Here is a 16668-nt window from a genome sequence, read left to right on the forward strand (position 1 = left end):
AGGAAGTTGAAATGCATCATCAGAACTAGTTCCCCCTGCGTTTAGAGCTTTTTAAAGAAATTTATCATGGGGTATAGAAATTGGCTAAATAATACCTAATTCTGTTATTGATACCATACTACATTATGAACTAGCCCATGCATAAGAGGTAAAATACCAAAGGAATAATACCAAAAAGTAATATGCACAATACTTGAGCCATAACACACTCTGTTATTAAATTCTATTTCAATACCAAATGCATAATCGTTTATTATTCGTTTGGTATTGAAATACCTAAGCATTTTATGTCTCAAGTATTCTGCATATAAGTTTTTGGTATTATTTTTTTGGTATTTTACCTCTTATGCAAGGCTAGTTCATACCAATTTCTTTTATCGAGGTCGTCGCTCCTGCTCGGGTTAAAAAAAAGTCTCTCACGGTATGCTACATATCGTAAATGTGTACAGAGATGATAAGTGAGAGATTTTTTCATTGTTTTCCGGATTAAATCCCTGGTTTACGTCATCTAAGAATGAATCCATTAATTCGAACTAAATAAGCCTTAAATAGCTATTTCCCTCCAGGTGCTCCGTGAAACACTGGAATATGGGCCTCGGATCTACACGCGTAACTAAAGTTCTGTTCTCTTCTAACAATAGTCTGTGCCGTTCTATATTCAAAGAATCATCCGAGAATTCCCTGGATCAAATGTAGAAGGCATGTCCAATTTGATTAAAGAATCGCAAGGAATATTGATGTTTGGACCGCTGGGAGCATGTACCATATCAAAAATACCTATAGATGTTAGTTTATGCGTGGAGGCCTGAAAGCCTAAACTCCAGAGAATTCTTGGAAGCCCTAGAACATGTGATAATAACATATCCAATTTGGGTTGTTGGATTGCTTTAATTATGTATCCTATTTAAAATTGTCCAAAGATCAATGAATTAGGTGAAAAACTAGTAATTTAAGAAAAAAATCTTTTTATGTCATATTCTATTTACGTCCCCCAATAAGTGCCGTAAATAGATGGTTGAGGCGTGTACTGTTTTTTTTTTTCGAAGATAGTGTCCAAATAATGTCTTAAATATATAAATGTATGTTTTCCTGCTAATTATATAACTTGAATCATTGTGCAGTATAGATGCATACTTCAATTAGTTCACCACAAATGATTAGCATACTCATACCAAAAACCTTAATTCGCACAAAAGTGATAATGTTTTCTAGAAAAATCAGGGTTATTCTGAATATTTTATTCTGAGCTTATTCATTTATTTAGTTAACATCTAAACAGATAACACTGAATCAACAATTTGACGCCACAATGCACGGTTCGAGGCCGCATCTCTCCATCCTCGGATACGCCCCACGCTCGCCAAGCCGTTCTGCACCTGGTCTACCCATCTCGCTCGCTGCGCTCCACGCCGTCTCGTACCTGCCGGATCGGAAGCGAACACCATCTTTGCAGGGTTGCTGTCCGGCATTCTTGCAACATGTCCTGCCCATCGTACCCTTCCGGCTTTAGCTACCTTCTGGATACTGGGTTCGCCGTAGAGTTGGGCGAGCTCATGGTTCATTCTTCGCCGCCACACACCGTCTTCTTGTACACCGCCAAAGATGGTCCTAAGCACCCGTCTCTCGAATACTCCGAGTGCTTGCAAGTCCTCCTCGAGCATTGTCCAAGTTTCATGTCCGTAGAGGAATACCGGTCTTATTAACGTCTTGTACATGACACTTTTGGTGCGGTGGCGAATCTTTTTCGACCGCAGTTTCTTCTGGAGCCCGTAGTAGGCCCGACTTCCACAGATGATGCGCCTTCGTATTTCACGACTAACGTTGTTGTCAGCCGTTAGCAAGGATCCGAGGTAGACGAATTCCTCGACCACCTCGAAGGTATCCTCGTCTATCGTAACACTGCTTCCCAGGCGGGCCCTGTCGCGCTCGGTTCCGCCCACAAGCATGTACTTTGTCTTTGACGCATTCACCACCAGTCCAACTTTTGTTGCTTCACGTTTCAGGCGGGTGTACAGTTCTGCCACCTTTGCAAATGTTCGGCCGACAATGTCCATGTCATCCGCGAAACAAATAAATTGACTGGATCTGTTGAAAATCGTACCTCGGCTGTTACACCCGGCTCTCCGCATGACACCTTCTAGCGCAATGTTGAACAACAGGCACGAAAGTCCATCACCTTGTCTTAGTCCCCGGCGCGATTCGAACGAACTGGAGTGTTCGCCCGAAATCTTCACACAGTTTTGCACACCATCCACCGTTGCTTTGATCAGTCTGGTAAGCTTCCCAGGGAAGCTGTTCTCGTCCATACTTTTCCATAGCTCTACGCGGTCTATACTGTCGTATGCCGCCTTGAAATCAACGAACAGATGGTGCGTTGGGACCTGGTATTCACGGCATTTTTGAAGGATTTGCCGTACAGTAAAGATCTGGTCCGTTGTCGAGCGGCCGTCAACGAAGCCGGCTTGATAACTTCCACGAACTCGTTCACTAATGGTGACAGACGACGGAAGATGATCTGGGATATCACTTTGTAGGCGGCATTAAGGATGGTGATCGCTCGAAAGTTCTCGCACTCCAGTTTGTCGCCTTTCTTGTAGATGGGGCATATAACCCTTCCTTCCACTCCTCCGGTAGCTGTTCGGTTTCCCAGATTCTGACTATCAGTTTGTGCAGGCAAGTGGCCATCTTTTCCGGGCCCATCTTGATGAGCTCAGCTCAATACCATCCTTACCTGCTGCTTTATTGATCTTTAGCTGTTGAATGGCATCCTTAACTTCCCTCAAGGTGGGGGCTGGTTGACTTCCATCGTCCGCTGAACTGACGTAGTCATCTCCTCCGCTGCCTTGACTTTCACTGCCTGTACTCTCAGCGCCATTCAGATGTTCCTCGTAGTGCTGCTTCCACCTTTCGATCACCACACGTTCGTCCGTCAAGATGCTCCCATCCTTATCCTGGCACATTTCGGCTCGCGGCACGAAGCCAGTGAGCGCTGAACTTTCCAATAGTCGGTCTAAACTCCTCCTCTTGGCCAACCTGAGCGTTCAAATCTCCTATGATGATTTTGACGTCGTGGCTTGGGCAGTTGTCGTACTCACGTTCCAGCTGCGCGTAGAATGCGTCCTTATCATCATCAGTGCTTCCGGAGTGTGGGCTATGGACGTTGATTATGCTGAAGTTGAAGAACCGGCCTTTGATCCTCAACCTGCACATTCTTTCATTGATCGGCCACCACCCGATCACGCGCCTTTGCATATCGCCCATCACTATGAAAGCTGTTCCCAGCTCGTGTGTATTGCCGCAGCTCTGGTAGATGGTATGATTACCTCTAAACGTTCGCACCATTGATCCCTTTCAACAAACCTCCTGCAGCGCTACGATGCCGAATTAACTGTCCTTGAGCACATCGGCGAGTATGCGTGTGCTCCCGATGAAGTTGAGAGATTTGCAGTTCCACGAACCGAGTTTCCAATCGCTAGTCCCTTTTCGTCGCAGTGGTCTTCGCCGATGGTTCCGGTCCGTACTCTCTTGTTGATTGTTCGTTGCTTATGATTTTTTAAAGGCTGGCTTGCAGGGCCTGACACCAAACCCCCTTAATACAATACAATTAATGACATTTCCAAACATGCATTAAAAGGGAAAAACGCTTCGAAAATTTGTAAAATTCAGACATCATGCACGCGTACAAAAAAGAATGAGATTGAGCAATGACTGCTACGCGCACATAAAATTTAGCGCACGCGAGTCTCACGAAGCTTGTGTACCTCACATTAACATTGGTGAGTCGCATTAAGCCATCTCAATTCGATCAGCTCATCACTGTTTGCCATGGCAAACCTTTGCAAACAACAGCGGAGGTGCGTAAAACAGCTAGCTTGGGCGGGAAATTTTCATTCAATAATATCTTTTAAGTATAATAATAGTTCATTTATCGTCACCTAAGTAACGCTAGTTGTACATTCCTAGCGCATGAGATGAGTCTCATGAGACGTACATTGAGACACGCTCACTCAGTTATATTATGCGCGCTAGCTTCTCTCGTCGCACTGAATCGATGCTACGTGAGCTTTTGTAGCTCATGGCACACTGTCTCATCCATGTATACACGAGAATTAAGAAACTCTGTAAATAAATATCTTGCCTGTGCATATGCACAGCACATGATTCGAAATGGACAAATTGATATAAAATTTGCGAAAAATTCACGTGTCTTGGAGGGACTCGAACCCTCAAACTCTTACTCTATAGATAGGCGTGATAACCCGTACACAACAAGACCACTTAGAGGCCATGGAAAAAAAAAGTTCTACCACGTAAAAAAACTGGGAGTACTATTCAACGGTCATTTCAAATTATATCAAGCAATACAAGTTTCTCTAAATATATATGTATTTATTTATAACAGCAGCTAGCATATTGATGCACCCCTCTATTCCGTTCTTTGATCATTCTAACAGGAGCATTGCAAAGAAACATTCAAAACAACTGTGCTCGTGATTGCGACAACATCGGCATTGAACATTGTAACGCTGTTTTTCACCAAATGAGAAAGAAAAACGAAATTCGATAGATTAAATATTTGAATGCCTGAATTCAACATTCGCAACTATGCTTATCTGTTTGGGCCGCAGTGCAATTCAAAGATTATTAGAAGGTGAGTGAATGATGTAAATTGTTTCAGGAAAAAAATGATTCATATATCGTTGTTCTGATGGTCCTACTTAGAGCGTGTAGGTGAAAAGTAGTCTAATGGCCCATCAAAACAATGCAGTAATTCTTGCCTGCGACACCATCCAATGCCAACCAATTAGCATCAATAAGCATAGTGTCTATCTTCCTCATACTCATCTAGGTGGAGCGTTATCGTTTAGTATCAGCAAGTTATAGAGTATATAGTCGAATATCCACGTTGTTGAAGGTTTCCAGGATATTCCCCAAAATCAATCTACGGAGCAGTTGACGGCAGTGCCTGAGTCGTTCAAACGATCCCTTGTTTCCTTTTATGGGTTGTCGCATTTCATCCTCAAGCAATGAAAATAAATCCTTATCGAACAACGAGATGCCGAACAGGACAACCGACGAACAACCCACGGTCGATTACAAAGCTCGTTTAGAGCGAAAACAGTGCCTGGTAAGTTCTGTGCCACTATGTACATGCTGATGTAGTACCGATATCGATTTTCGTTTGACACACTTTTTGCTTCTTTGTTGCAAACTTTGCTCGCACAGGCGAAGGAGACACCGGAACCAATCTATGATCTGGCAGACTGCAATCTGAAAGATGTGCCATCGGGGGTGTTTATCATGTGTAAGGTGCTGCGGAAGGAAATACTCTCGCTCGTTAACAACAAACTGACGTCAGTCAGCGGCGGTGGAGCATTAGGAGATTTGCATCTGTTGGTGACGCTGAATTTGTCGAACAATCGGTTTAAGAAACTGCCGGACGAAATCTACAGGTTGGAAAATCTCAGGGTGAGTAATATGTATGAAGTGAAATATTATGTGCAAAGATCATAAAAAATTATCGAAAGTGTTTTGTTCAGCTGTCGTACATTTGAGCATTGATCGTAGTGTTTCAGTCAGTTTAAATGAAATAGTTTATGAAGTAGCAAAGTTGGAAATCAAATTGAAATGAAAGTTGCTACCGAGATGTCAATTATTTTGATTACTCCAGTTGTTCTCATTTTGTATGGATTAACGGTTAACACAACAGAATTTAGAGCATATTTTCCCACTATGGCATCAAACTGAAAACAAGTTTTGCTGTCAATGAAATCGATATGATTACAAAATCGATTGATATCAAAATAATTATTCGGTTAGATCATTCTTATTAGCATTAATAACAAAATATCAACAGCATATTTTGTTTGCAGGTTGCTTTTAATCTACATAAATTATAGGTAGCTCATTGATAACTCATTTTCATAATAGTTATGAGGAATGCATAGTTATGAGGAATGCACATTGAAACATGTTTTGATATCAGTTTTTATTAAATAACAATAATAATTGAAATCATATTTTGTTTTCAATGTTATCTCAACAGCAGAGCTCGGTATCAATTTTCTATCATTTTATTAACCGACTTTGCTCGGGCATTGCATGAGAATGTATCTTGTATGGTAAGTACAATGGATACACTATATGTCCAGGGTGCCGAGAATGATTCCCACCCAAAAACATCCTAGATTGGGCCGAGAATCAAACTCACTTACTTGATTGGCAATCTGGCTGGCAGAAGATGTTAAATTTAGATATCACCTGACGGGTTTCTCCAAAACTTCATCATATTGTGAATTTCCAATAATTGCGACATGTCTGGATAAATGAGCTTGAGCTTGAGCTTGATTGACTGCTCGTAGTTGCTACTCCATTATGACCAGATCAGCTGTTCTTGCACAGGGAACCAACAGATGTTTGCTTGGGACTAGCACACATCTTCAATGTACAAGTACTGGTGATCTCATTTGTTAGGTCATACTGGCGCCTGCCACGTCAGAATGCAAGTCAATGTTGGGAAGGGGGAGGAAATGATGATGCAATCACTCGCCCACTGCAAGCCGAATATACCTCTGCACTTGCCACGAGTTCATGCGGAATTTGTTGGAATTTTGGGTTAGGTTGGAGAGGCAGAGGTCCGTCTTGGTTAACGAGCTGCCAATGTGATAGATAGGAGAAGGTAACTGATGGAATTTCTAATTGGATGTAGGAAACGAGCTCTATAGTTCATTTCCAATTCTAGCAGATTACTGATAGAATACTCAAGTTGAAGGTATAGGAATAGTAATGGAAACGGTATGGAAGTCCATTTCCAGTTCTAGCGATTGCTAGAACATGAGAGATAAAGAGAAAGATACAAAGTAGGAGAATGGAACGGACCTGGGATTGAACCCACGACCTCCTGCGTATGAGGCAGAAGCAGTAGCCATATGACTACCAAGCCCGCTATTTGCGACATGTCTGGATAAATTTAGATAAATTAAATGGTTGTAAAATAAGGTGTTTGAAAATTTGTATCAGCTAATTTTCACTCCCAGCAATATTCGGTTATTACACAATAGGACCCAGGTAGAAGCAAACTGGCAAAGGAATAACATCTTTTACTATTAATATAGGGGTAACGGTTCAAACCTTGGCCCATTATGCTATGGATGATCACATTTATCGTTATAAATCTTCATATATTGCATTTCCAACCAGAATTATTCCACCAGCTGGCTTGCTTACTTTCGGTTTTGACGTCAAATAGCAAAAAACGACGATGAGTGTCCGCAATATCTCATTTAAACCAGCGAAAGTCTCGAGAGAAATGGAAAAAAAGGTCGGCATCCTTGTCCCTATCAGGTGGATCATTTTTCAGCCCACTGGGACGAGTGATTGTTGATTTCGAACATACGAAAAATAAAGATGGGTTCCTGTTTATAGTAACAGTCATTTTGCTTGTGTTGAAAGGCAGCATGCAAACAAATAGAGAAAATCAAATCATCTTATTGAGCGTGAATTCTAATTGGTTGCATGTAAAATACTACCACACTGATTGTGAGAGTGCGTTTTAGATTCCCCCAATAGTACGCTTACCAAGGACATGCTAACGAAACTACTATTATATGAATCATTTATTTCCCAAGTATTTACCATATTTGCAAGTGAAGAAGTTTAGAAAAATGAAAACTGTTTTAAAAACTGCAATTGCAATAGGCTACATGTTCTAGCCCTCAAGTTGTGCCTTCAAACAAATTGCACACACTCTGAGAAATCTTCACGTCATATTTACCTGCAAACAAATGTGGTTCTCATCCACCATACTTTTCACGTAAGAGTGACCTGAATGGCATGTAACCTGAACAAAATTTTACCTCGTTGAGTTACGTGATTTATCAGGTGAATCTGACTGGATTTTCCAGTACTAATGACGTGAAGTTTGAAAGTAGTTACGTGTTTGCTCAGGTGAACTTTACGTGATTTCTACGTACTGGTTACGTGAAATTTCAGTAAAAGCTATATGACATCAGGTAACCACTACATGGTTTGAAATATATTGCAAAATTGTTTTTTAATGAATGCAAAATAAGCTACACTGCGTCAAGGAGATTTAAGACACCCCATAAATTCATCAATTACCTCATACAATTCTAGTATAACGATATATTTTTCAATCCAGTTTCACGTAAAAAGCATTCACAAATAATTTTTTGGCAACACTTGCAAACATACTCAGTCTAAACCACCCAGTCAATATAAACAACATTTTCGAGTGTCAAATACTTATAAGACACCTTGTAGATCGGTCAAGTTTAGTGTGTTCTCGAAGTTTTGGAGCGTTTTTTTAGAACCATGCCGAAAGGAAAGTATCTTTCACAAGAAGAAAAATACACAATACTCGCTTATCGAAAGAAAAACATGAGCATTAAGCAAATATCAAAAGATATTGGTAGATCACGATGCGTTGTTCGAAATTTTCTGCAAGACCCGGAAAACTACGGCAAAAATTATCCGAAGACTATCAAACAGAAGCTAACAACTCGAGACAAGAGAAAAATTGTCAATACGGCGTCTAACTCCACGAAATCACTCCGTCAAATCAAGGCCGAACTCGATTTGAATGTTTCTCGAGAAACAATTCGACAAGTATTGGTGAAAAATCCGAACATATGCCGTCAAAAAATGATGCGAGTGCCTTGCCTGAAACCGGAACATAAAGTGGCCCGACTGGAATTCGCCAAAGCTTACATGAACCGGGACTGGAACTTGGTAATTTCTTCAAAATTTAAAAGATTCATGATGGTTGTTATTTGCGTTCATTACCTAATACTCAACCTAATACATATTTTTTTTTATTCACGTAGGTTATCTTCAGTGATGAGAAAAAGTTTAATCTCGATGGCCCAGATGGATTTAATTCATATTGGCGCGATTCACGAAAGGATGAGATTCATTTTTCCACACGGAACTTCGGAGGAGGAAGTTGTATGGTGTGGGGTGCTTTCTGCTCCCGTGGAAAGCTGGATTTAGCGTTCACTTCCAGTAAAATGAACAGCAAGGATTATATCAGTGTCCTTCAAGCGAATCTTCTGCCTTTCAAACGGCGTTATTCGCGATCTAAGCTGATTTTTCAGCAAGACAATGCATCGATCCACAAGAGCACCGAGACGATGAAGTGGTTGAAGGAGAAAAAATCGATGTTCTTCCATGGCCAGCCCGTTCACCCGACTGCAATCCAATAGAAAATTTATGGGGAATTCTAGTACGTCGAGTATATGCCAATAATAAACGTTACTCTTCTGTGGCAGAGCTCAGGACTGCCATTGAAGAAGCTTGGCATTCCGTTGAGCCGCAAATCACCAAAAATTTAATTAACAGTATGCCAAACAGAGTTTTCGCAGTTATTAATAATAATGGAGGCCCAATCAAGTATTGAAGAATCGCTGCAACACTGCCTGTCTCAAATATGGATGATTTTGAAATAGATCGGCGGGCGTGTCTTAAATCTTTTTGACAAGTCAAAAAACAATTTTTGCTATAGTTGCCCACTTGTATATCAAACTTGAACTTTTTCTCAAAAATACTTTGTTATAAAATGAAATGAATGAGTTTTAATTGAATTTGAAAGAAACTTTTATAAATTTCCAGCATAATTAAAAAAATAAAGGGGTGTCTTAAATCTTCTTGACGCAGTGTAGTGACTGCCTGCAGCTGTAAACAGGAGACTTCTTCGCATTGTTGATGCACTTGATGCGTTGAACTGCATTTGATGCAGAATGATGTTTTTTTCATTAGACAGAAAATACTGTCATTCGGCCATTGCGCTTCGGGAAAACACTGTTGGAGAACAAATCAGTTGCTGAAAAATGTCGAATAAAATTTATTAGATTTGTAGAAAAAGATGAAACTAGTTTCTTTCTCAAAAATTGCTGCTATTTCCGCTGTTAAATCAAGCAAAAAAGTAGTTCAGTCTTGGCAGTTGAAATCTGGAATAGAAATTTTCTACTAACGCTACCGAAAACGGTAGTTATAGGCTTCATGTAACTTCATCTTCTTCCATATTACTTTCTACGAATCTTATGAATTTTATCCGACTTCCGCTGATTTTTTTCCAAGGAGGGAACCTGCAGGTTCGGAAAATCCCCGCCTAGTTGCACATGAAATATCGCTTACCTTTGCAAATCCTATAATTATGTTTAGGTTATGTGTCTTTTATTCTTACGTGAGTATCAAGTCACTCTCACGTGAAAAGTATGGTGGATGAGAACCATATTTGTTTTCAGGTAAATCTGACGTGAAGATTGTTTACAATGCTAGTTTTCCGCAAATACCGAAGCTGCAATCACACTAACACAATTTCACTTTAATTGTTTACGAGTACATACAAACATATTCACCAAGATTTTTAGTAAAAGTTACGTGAATTTCAGGTTAACATTACTAACATCACGTAACAATCGTCGTTTATTCAAGACAGATCAGTTACGTGATTTTTCACGTGAATATGACGTGATGATTATTTAGAGTGTACGTTAACTATTGGCTGCCGCATAATTTTGAGATTTACTGCTAGTGGAAACCATGGCAGTTGTGTTGCTCTCGCTCTCGCGATACTCTCAAATAAACTTTTTTCCAAAACGTAAACAATGCTTCAGGTGGGGATGATGCAAAACGCAAAGCCAATTATAAAACTTATTCTTGGCAATTCCTTGCTTTGTACTGTGCATAAACAGTTATAACTGTGCCAACTACCTGATATTATTACACAATTATTCATAAATACAATTATTGGATGCTTTTTAACTCTGCCTGCATTGAAGTTTCATGATTGGTACGTGTGTTTGATTCCACTCCTCTCTATATCGATCAGCTGTTGTGAATCCTCTCAAAACTCTCACGTGTTTCAACTTCCCGAGTTGAAAGGATACTTTTTCGGTATCATTTTACAGATCAAAATACTTTTTGCAAGCAATAATAGATCTAAATTATGATGAAGGTATTTGTCAAGTAATTTGACTTCAAATTATTCACATGAAATGATGTTGAAAGTTTATCTAATGAAACATACGATCCATCGTATCTTTCCATTAAAATGAGAAAATATTTGTGGGATTCGTGCGAAAGATGATAAAATTAAATATTCATACACTAATAATTACTGAATCATTTATTCATTTCCACTAGCTCCAACTCGAGCGCGGCTGATTGTTATTTGTACGGAGTGCAAGTTTTCACGCCTTTTGTACTCACGATTCAGCCTGAAAGAACAGGAATTGAGGGATATCAAACGTTTTTTTGAAAAAAATTACTACGTTTGTGGTAGTTAGCTTGAAGAATATACTGGCCTCCTCAAAACCTCAAAATTAAAATCGCCTTTATTATTATCAATGTTCTTCTTTAAAGGCCTACGGAAACTTGTTAAAATGTCTTTCAAGTAACCCGAGTGTTATACATAACAAAGTCAATCTGCACTGACAAAAATCCAATCATATCCATTATGTGTGGCACACATAAATTTTGACTACAGCATCTCCAACATACAGGCTGTGTGAATTCGCATAGCATATATGTGGACATACACATAACCGTTATTAACTAATAACCTTTATGTGGATTCTCCTATAGCGGGTGGTTTATGGTTATTTGTAAATTTCTTTAGATTTTTGCCAATAAAAATGTGTGGATTTTTATTATTGTGTGTGCCAAATGCCACTCACCGAGGTCCGATGTAGTTGTCAAAACGCCAAGTGTACGATCTGTTAAGAAATAATAAGTATCTTGAATGAAGATACTGTTTTGTTACTACTTTTAAAATATTTTTTGATTAATTACTAAAGGTGACAAAAGAAAAATTTGAAATTTGTTCCGGTTTCATTCACTTATTTTGCCTTTCCAAGGTATAAATTGATTGATATTTGTGAAACAAATTAAACAAATGAAAATACTTTTATAATTTTTTTTTTCGATTTTGTCACATTTCCTATTTTATCACTCCAAAATTCACCAAATCGGGATATTGATAAAATTTTCCATGAACTTTAAACGCTTTTAAAGAAGGGGTCATCTATTGAAAAATGATCAGTTTTATTGCATGTCTTTATTTCTTTTGTTATTTTCATACTGCTAACCGTTTTTAATTAAATTGCTCCCAGAATTTTTGAGAAGAGTTTTGAAAAAAAAAAATCTGTGGGCTTCCCAGTGCATTTTTTTTTCAAATGTCATCCTTCGTCATCCAAATGTCATTCCATTCTTCTACAGCATGCAACCTTTATTCGCCAATAGGTGAGAGATTTTTTCATTATCTTTTGAATTCAATACCTGTAAGTGAGAGATTTTCATTCTTTTTTGGTTTTTCGGTCGAATTATAAGTACTCCATCTGCAACAAGTACCACGTCCCCTGTTAGTCATTGAGGAAATCGTATAAGAGAGTACGAATCTTCGATGCCAACCCAGTTCATAAACTCATTCAAGCTCATAATTGCAGGGGGTTAGAAGCAGAGAGTGTAAGTGACAATTTTGTCAAAATTGAGCTGACTACAGCAAAAAATACTTTGGTTCTAGAGCTTTGCGGCAATATGTTGATATAGTTTGAACGTTGTTTATTTAAAAATGTGAAAATTCACAGAAAATTAATATTTTTTAAATTTCCATACAATTAGGGTAATTCGCCAAATGTTGAACGGATAATTTCTTCGCCTATTGTTGGACGCACGTGCATTTCTTCTTCTTCTTCTTCTTCTTGTTGGCAATACATCCCCACACTGGGACAGAGCCGCCTCGAAGCTTAGTGTTCATTAAGCACTACCACGGTTATTAACTGCGAGATTTCTAAGCCAATTTACCATTTCTGCATTCGTATATCATGAGGCTAACACGATGATACTTTTATGCCCAGATAAGTCGAGACAATTTCCAATCCGAAAATTGCCTAGACCGGCACCGGGAATCAAACCCAGCCACCCTCAGCATGGTCTTGCTTTGTAGCCGCGCGGCTAAGGAGGGCCCCCGTGCATTTCTTATGGGAGTTCAACAATAGGCGACAAAATTAGCCGTTCAACATTTGACAGTTTCCCCTATTTATGAAGAAATCCCTATTCTAAATTAAACTTATGACAAAACTTCAATTTGATATGTGGAAAATTAGATGTCCTTCAAATTAGGTATCTCCTTTTTAATCGTAATCAATTCCCGCTTACTATCAACAGGAATTTTTCGCATCGAACAACAACTTGGAGAAACTACCAGTAACAATCAACCGACTAAAGAAACTGGAACTGCTCGATGTATCCGTGAACAATCTGACCACCCTCGAACAGGTATCGTTCATGCCTGTACTTAGGATACTCAACATTTGCGGTAATGTTCGTCTAGACAAACTGCCTAATCAACTGGCAACATGTGATAATCTAGTAGATATAGTTCTTGACCCAAGTACCGTTTCGGATCCTCCGGCCGACGTAGTTGCCGGTGGTACCCATGCAATCATAAAATATCTCTCGACCGGAGAAATTATTCATCAGCCCCCAGCATCAAAGGACGAAAACGATCCATACTCTCGCAACAAAAACAGCACAATCAACTTCATTGCCAGCGAACGGGACGAGTTGCGCCAAGCGGAATTGGCTCGTGAGAAGCACGAAAAGGAAAGAAAATTGTTGGAAAGTGAACGAATGGCATACGAAAAGGATTACCTTGCTGAAAGCAAATTGCATGAAAAGCAACAGCGCAAGAAACATGAGTTACTGCAACAACTGCTTCAGCAACAGAATCAAAACGATAATAAAGTGAATAGACTACAAGAGGAAAAGCAATCTGAAAGGCAACGATTAATCAATGACATTCTTAAAGGTAAGTTGTTTTAATTTTAGCCAAATAGATCACTATACCGTCAATTTATTTCTCAGATGAACAACACTCCAGTGAATTAGTAAACAATCTTCTAACTCTGAAGAACGGTCCCGACCCTGTGTTCCTCGAACGAGAAAAGGAAGATCAAGAGCGTCTGATCGAACAGTTACGCATCCAACGGAATGATTTTCGTAAGCAGGAAATTCTGACGGCTATGACCGATCTGCTTGAGAACGAAATCAATGTCATTCAGAATTTTCACAATCAACGTGACCAATCATCCCGCAATATTCTGGAGCGGGAATACGAGACCAATAACCTGCTTAATAATGTCTTCTTGAACTACGATCGAAACCGGCAGGACATTATCGACCAAGTAAACTGTGATGAAGAAATACAGAAATCAGCTGTAGCCGCTTTGATTGCTAAAAACGATTCGCGCACGTGGGGTCTAGTGGAACAGGTGAGAATAGTTGAATCGCAACTAGCAACCCTGACTACTTATGAGATCGAACGAAAGAAATCCAACCAGGATGACCAAATCGTAAGTATCTTATAGGAGAGATGGACTCAACTGTGCCGAACTAATAAAAATCAATTTTACAGAATAATCTAGCAGAGCAAAGGATGAACTTAACGTACGTACTGATGGATTTGCTCAAACAACAGGACCAAAGAAAGCAACAGGTTAGTCTTGATATTCCAATGCATTTCTGGCTTCCGACCATGCAAGTCTATATCTGGACATCTTTTCAGCTTCTTGATACGCTCAAAATAATCGAACGGCAAAAGGAAGGCGAACAAACCGACTTCTGGCTAATGCAATACCAAAAACTTCTGGATCACCAACCTTCGGAGATTACTAATGATACAGCTTCGGTTGATCCCATTCTCGGCTATCAATTTCTGGAAAACGGAGTCGTTCACTGTTTACCGTTCCTGTCTAAGATCTGGCAAAATAAAGACAAGGAACTGGCCAGCATAGGCGAGCAGGACCTAATAGAGGCTGGCGTTATGAATGCCACGGATCGTGCTGCCATTTTAGCATCAATCAGCAATTATTATGATTACCTAAACCGTACGATAGAATATCCCGAGGCTGAACTTAGCCCACCAACAACGACACCCACTGCACCTGATGAAGAGGTTGAACTTGAACCGGAAGCTACTAGCTCTTCACCGGAAGACCAATCAGCGGCAGGTGGGGCGGTACAGTTCTCGGAATGTGTTGTATGCCTGGAGGAAATGGTAAAATAAATTGAGGGTAAATTTTGTAGCAATACTGATAAAATTGAATATTTCAGGTACAAGTAATATTCCTTCCATGTGGCCATATGTGCTGTTGTGCCAGGTGCCACGACAACATACACGACTGTCCGCTGTGCCGAGCGTACATTGAAAGAAAGATTAAAGTTATACAGCCATAGACAGGCATCACGGATCGTAAAAGGTATAAGAAGTTTAATAATTGTTTTTGTAAAATACTTATATCAAATTGGTTTCAGAATTCAGCAATAAACAAACATAAAACAAACTAGATATCAGCGCTTGGAAATAAGTTAAATCAAATCTACAGCTAGTGGTGTTTGACGCAACAACACACAATCGTATCATACAAATATTCATTCCCAGCGTGAGCAATTTTTCCCATATCTTTAATAAATACTAGTCAAATTTTGTCGCACGTTTCGTATTAAAAACTACATTTCAAACTTTTTGTCAGTGTTGATATCGTTAAGTGACATTTGTCGATTTAAAATCAAAAAAACACTGTTAGAGCAAATAATCATTTTATTAAACTGATTATAAAAGAAGCTCAGTTGGTTACTGTTAAACCAAAAAATCTGTTGAAAGTTAGCTTTAAACTCTTTTTAGTGTATCACAGCTCTGATCAAGATTTAGAGAAACTTTATTCGGTATACTCACAACAAAGACAGAGTGCGCATGAGAAGGAATTAACCACAATTATACATTTTATATAGTGCCTTTTCCTGAGAAAAGGAAATTCGATGCAAGGCATGATACACTGGCATTGCATAGCGAGAAGGATATTCTTAGCAAATCTGTAGCAATACTATTCAAAAAAACACATCATTAAATTGTGAAACTCCTCCCAAAAAAAGTCATTATAGGTTTAAAAGGATAACCTTTTTATTGGAAAGCCAAATAACTTCTGTTGTTGAAGCCTAATAAATAATAACATTCTTACACTCACGCTTCCATATTTTCAATATAGATACAAGCTATCTACATTTATTCATTTTACATAAAATATCTACCTACCTATTATAGATACCTTAATATTATAGGTACTGGAGATACTTTTTTCACATATCCTTATTCTTTGCGTAGGCTTTTTTATTAATTATGTTGTATCAACAATTATTCTATCAGCATTTTATGAATACAATATAAAATATTTTTACCAACAATTTCAATATGAACTGATGAAAGAAATTCCTGTTTATCACGGGGAATCACAAAAGGTATGTATTGAAGCTTGGAAGGCAGACCTCGTTACACATGTATCAAAAGCCGGGGTATATCATAACGAATAATTGCAAAGGCGGAATTTCGAAAAGCAAAACTGTAGCAATTCTTTCTTTAAAGCGAACAACTTGCATGACTGTAACTTATTGCAATTAAACACTAGACACTACCTTAGCACAAAACAACTCGGATCAGGTTTCACGTGGCGTAAACAAAGGAATTCTCCAAGAAAGTCCACTAATTACGTAACGCAAAATTTGGTCGTTTCATAACCCCCCCCCCCATATCTTACAGTTTTTGTAGAAATCCTCCAAAAATTGCATGGATTGTCATACATCTCGCATCTT

The 16668-nt window shown here is 39.0% G+C and overlaps 3 protein-coding genes across 5 annotated transcripts in view; 1 reads left to right on the forward strand and 2 right to left on the reverse strand.

Annotated features, from left to right (window-relative positions):
• LOC134211131 (ion transport peptide) overlaps positions 1-16668 on the reverse strand; it is a 204340-nt gene that overhangs the window by 177283 nt on the left and 10389 nt on the right. The gene's annotated exons all lie outside the window — the stretch shown is intronic.
• LOC134211130 (deoxyribodipyrimidine photo-lyase-like) overlaps positions 1-16668 on the reverse strand; it is a 193974-nt gene that overhangs the window by 164520 nt on the left and 12786 nt on the right. The gene's annotated exons all lie outside the window — the stretch shown is intronic.
• LOC134211129 (E3 ubiquitin-protein ligase LRSAM1-like) lies at positions 4455-16045 on the forward strand. 2 transcript variants are annotated; one of them, XM_062687761.1, is made up of 9 exons: positions 4455-4651; positions 4824-5128; positions 5227-5469; positions 13189-13831; positions 13888-14375; positions 14438-14518; positions 14588-15079; positions 15136-15281; positions 15337-16045. In XM_062687761.1, exons 2-8 carry the CDS (start codon positions 5000-5002, stop codon positions 15256-15258), a joined length of 2199 nt encoding a protein of 732 aa, XP_062543745.1. In that variant the 5' UTR covers positions 4455-4651; positions 4824-4999; the 3' UTR covers positions 15259-15281; positions 15337-16045. The 2 variants fall into 2 exon arrangements, with proteins under 2 accessions (XP_062543745.1, XP_062543744.1); XM_062687760.1 differs by having other exon boundaries at positions 4850-5128.

The sequence above is a fragment of the Armigeres subalbatus genome, chromosome 2, assembly GCF_024139115.2.
Source record: "Armigeres subalbatus isolate Guangzhou_Male chromosome 2, GZ_Asu_2, whole genome shotgun sequence".
NCBI lineage: Eukaryota > Metazoa > Arthropoda > Insecta > Diptera > Culicidae > Armigeres > Armigeres subalbatus.

Excerpts from the sequence above, each read along its gene's own strand:
- LOC134211129 (XM_062687761.1), top strand. The coding sequence starts at position 5,000 with ATGGGTTGTCGCATTTCATCCTCAAGCAATGAAAATAAATCCTTATCG. Across the intron at positions 14,519-14,587 it reads AGGACCAAAGAAAGCAACAG|CTTCTTGATACGCTCAAAAT; the intron begins GTTAGTCTTGAT and ends ACATCTTTTCAG. Across the intron at positions 15,080-15,135 it reads TTGTATGCCTGGAGGAAATG|GTACAAGTAATATTCCTTCC; the intron begins GTAAAATAAATT and ends TGAATATTTCAG.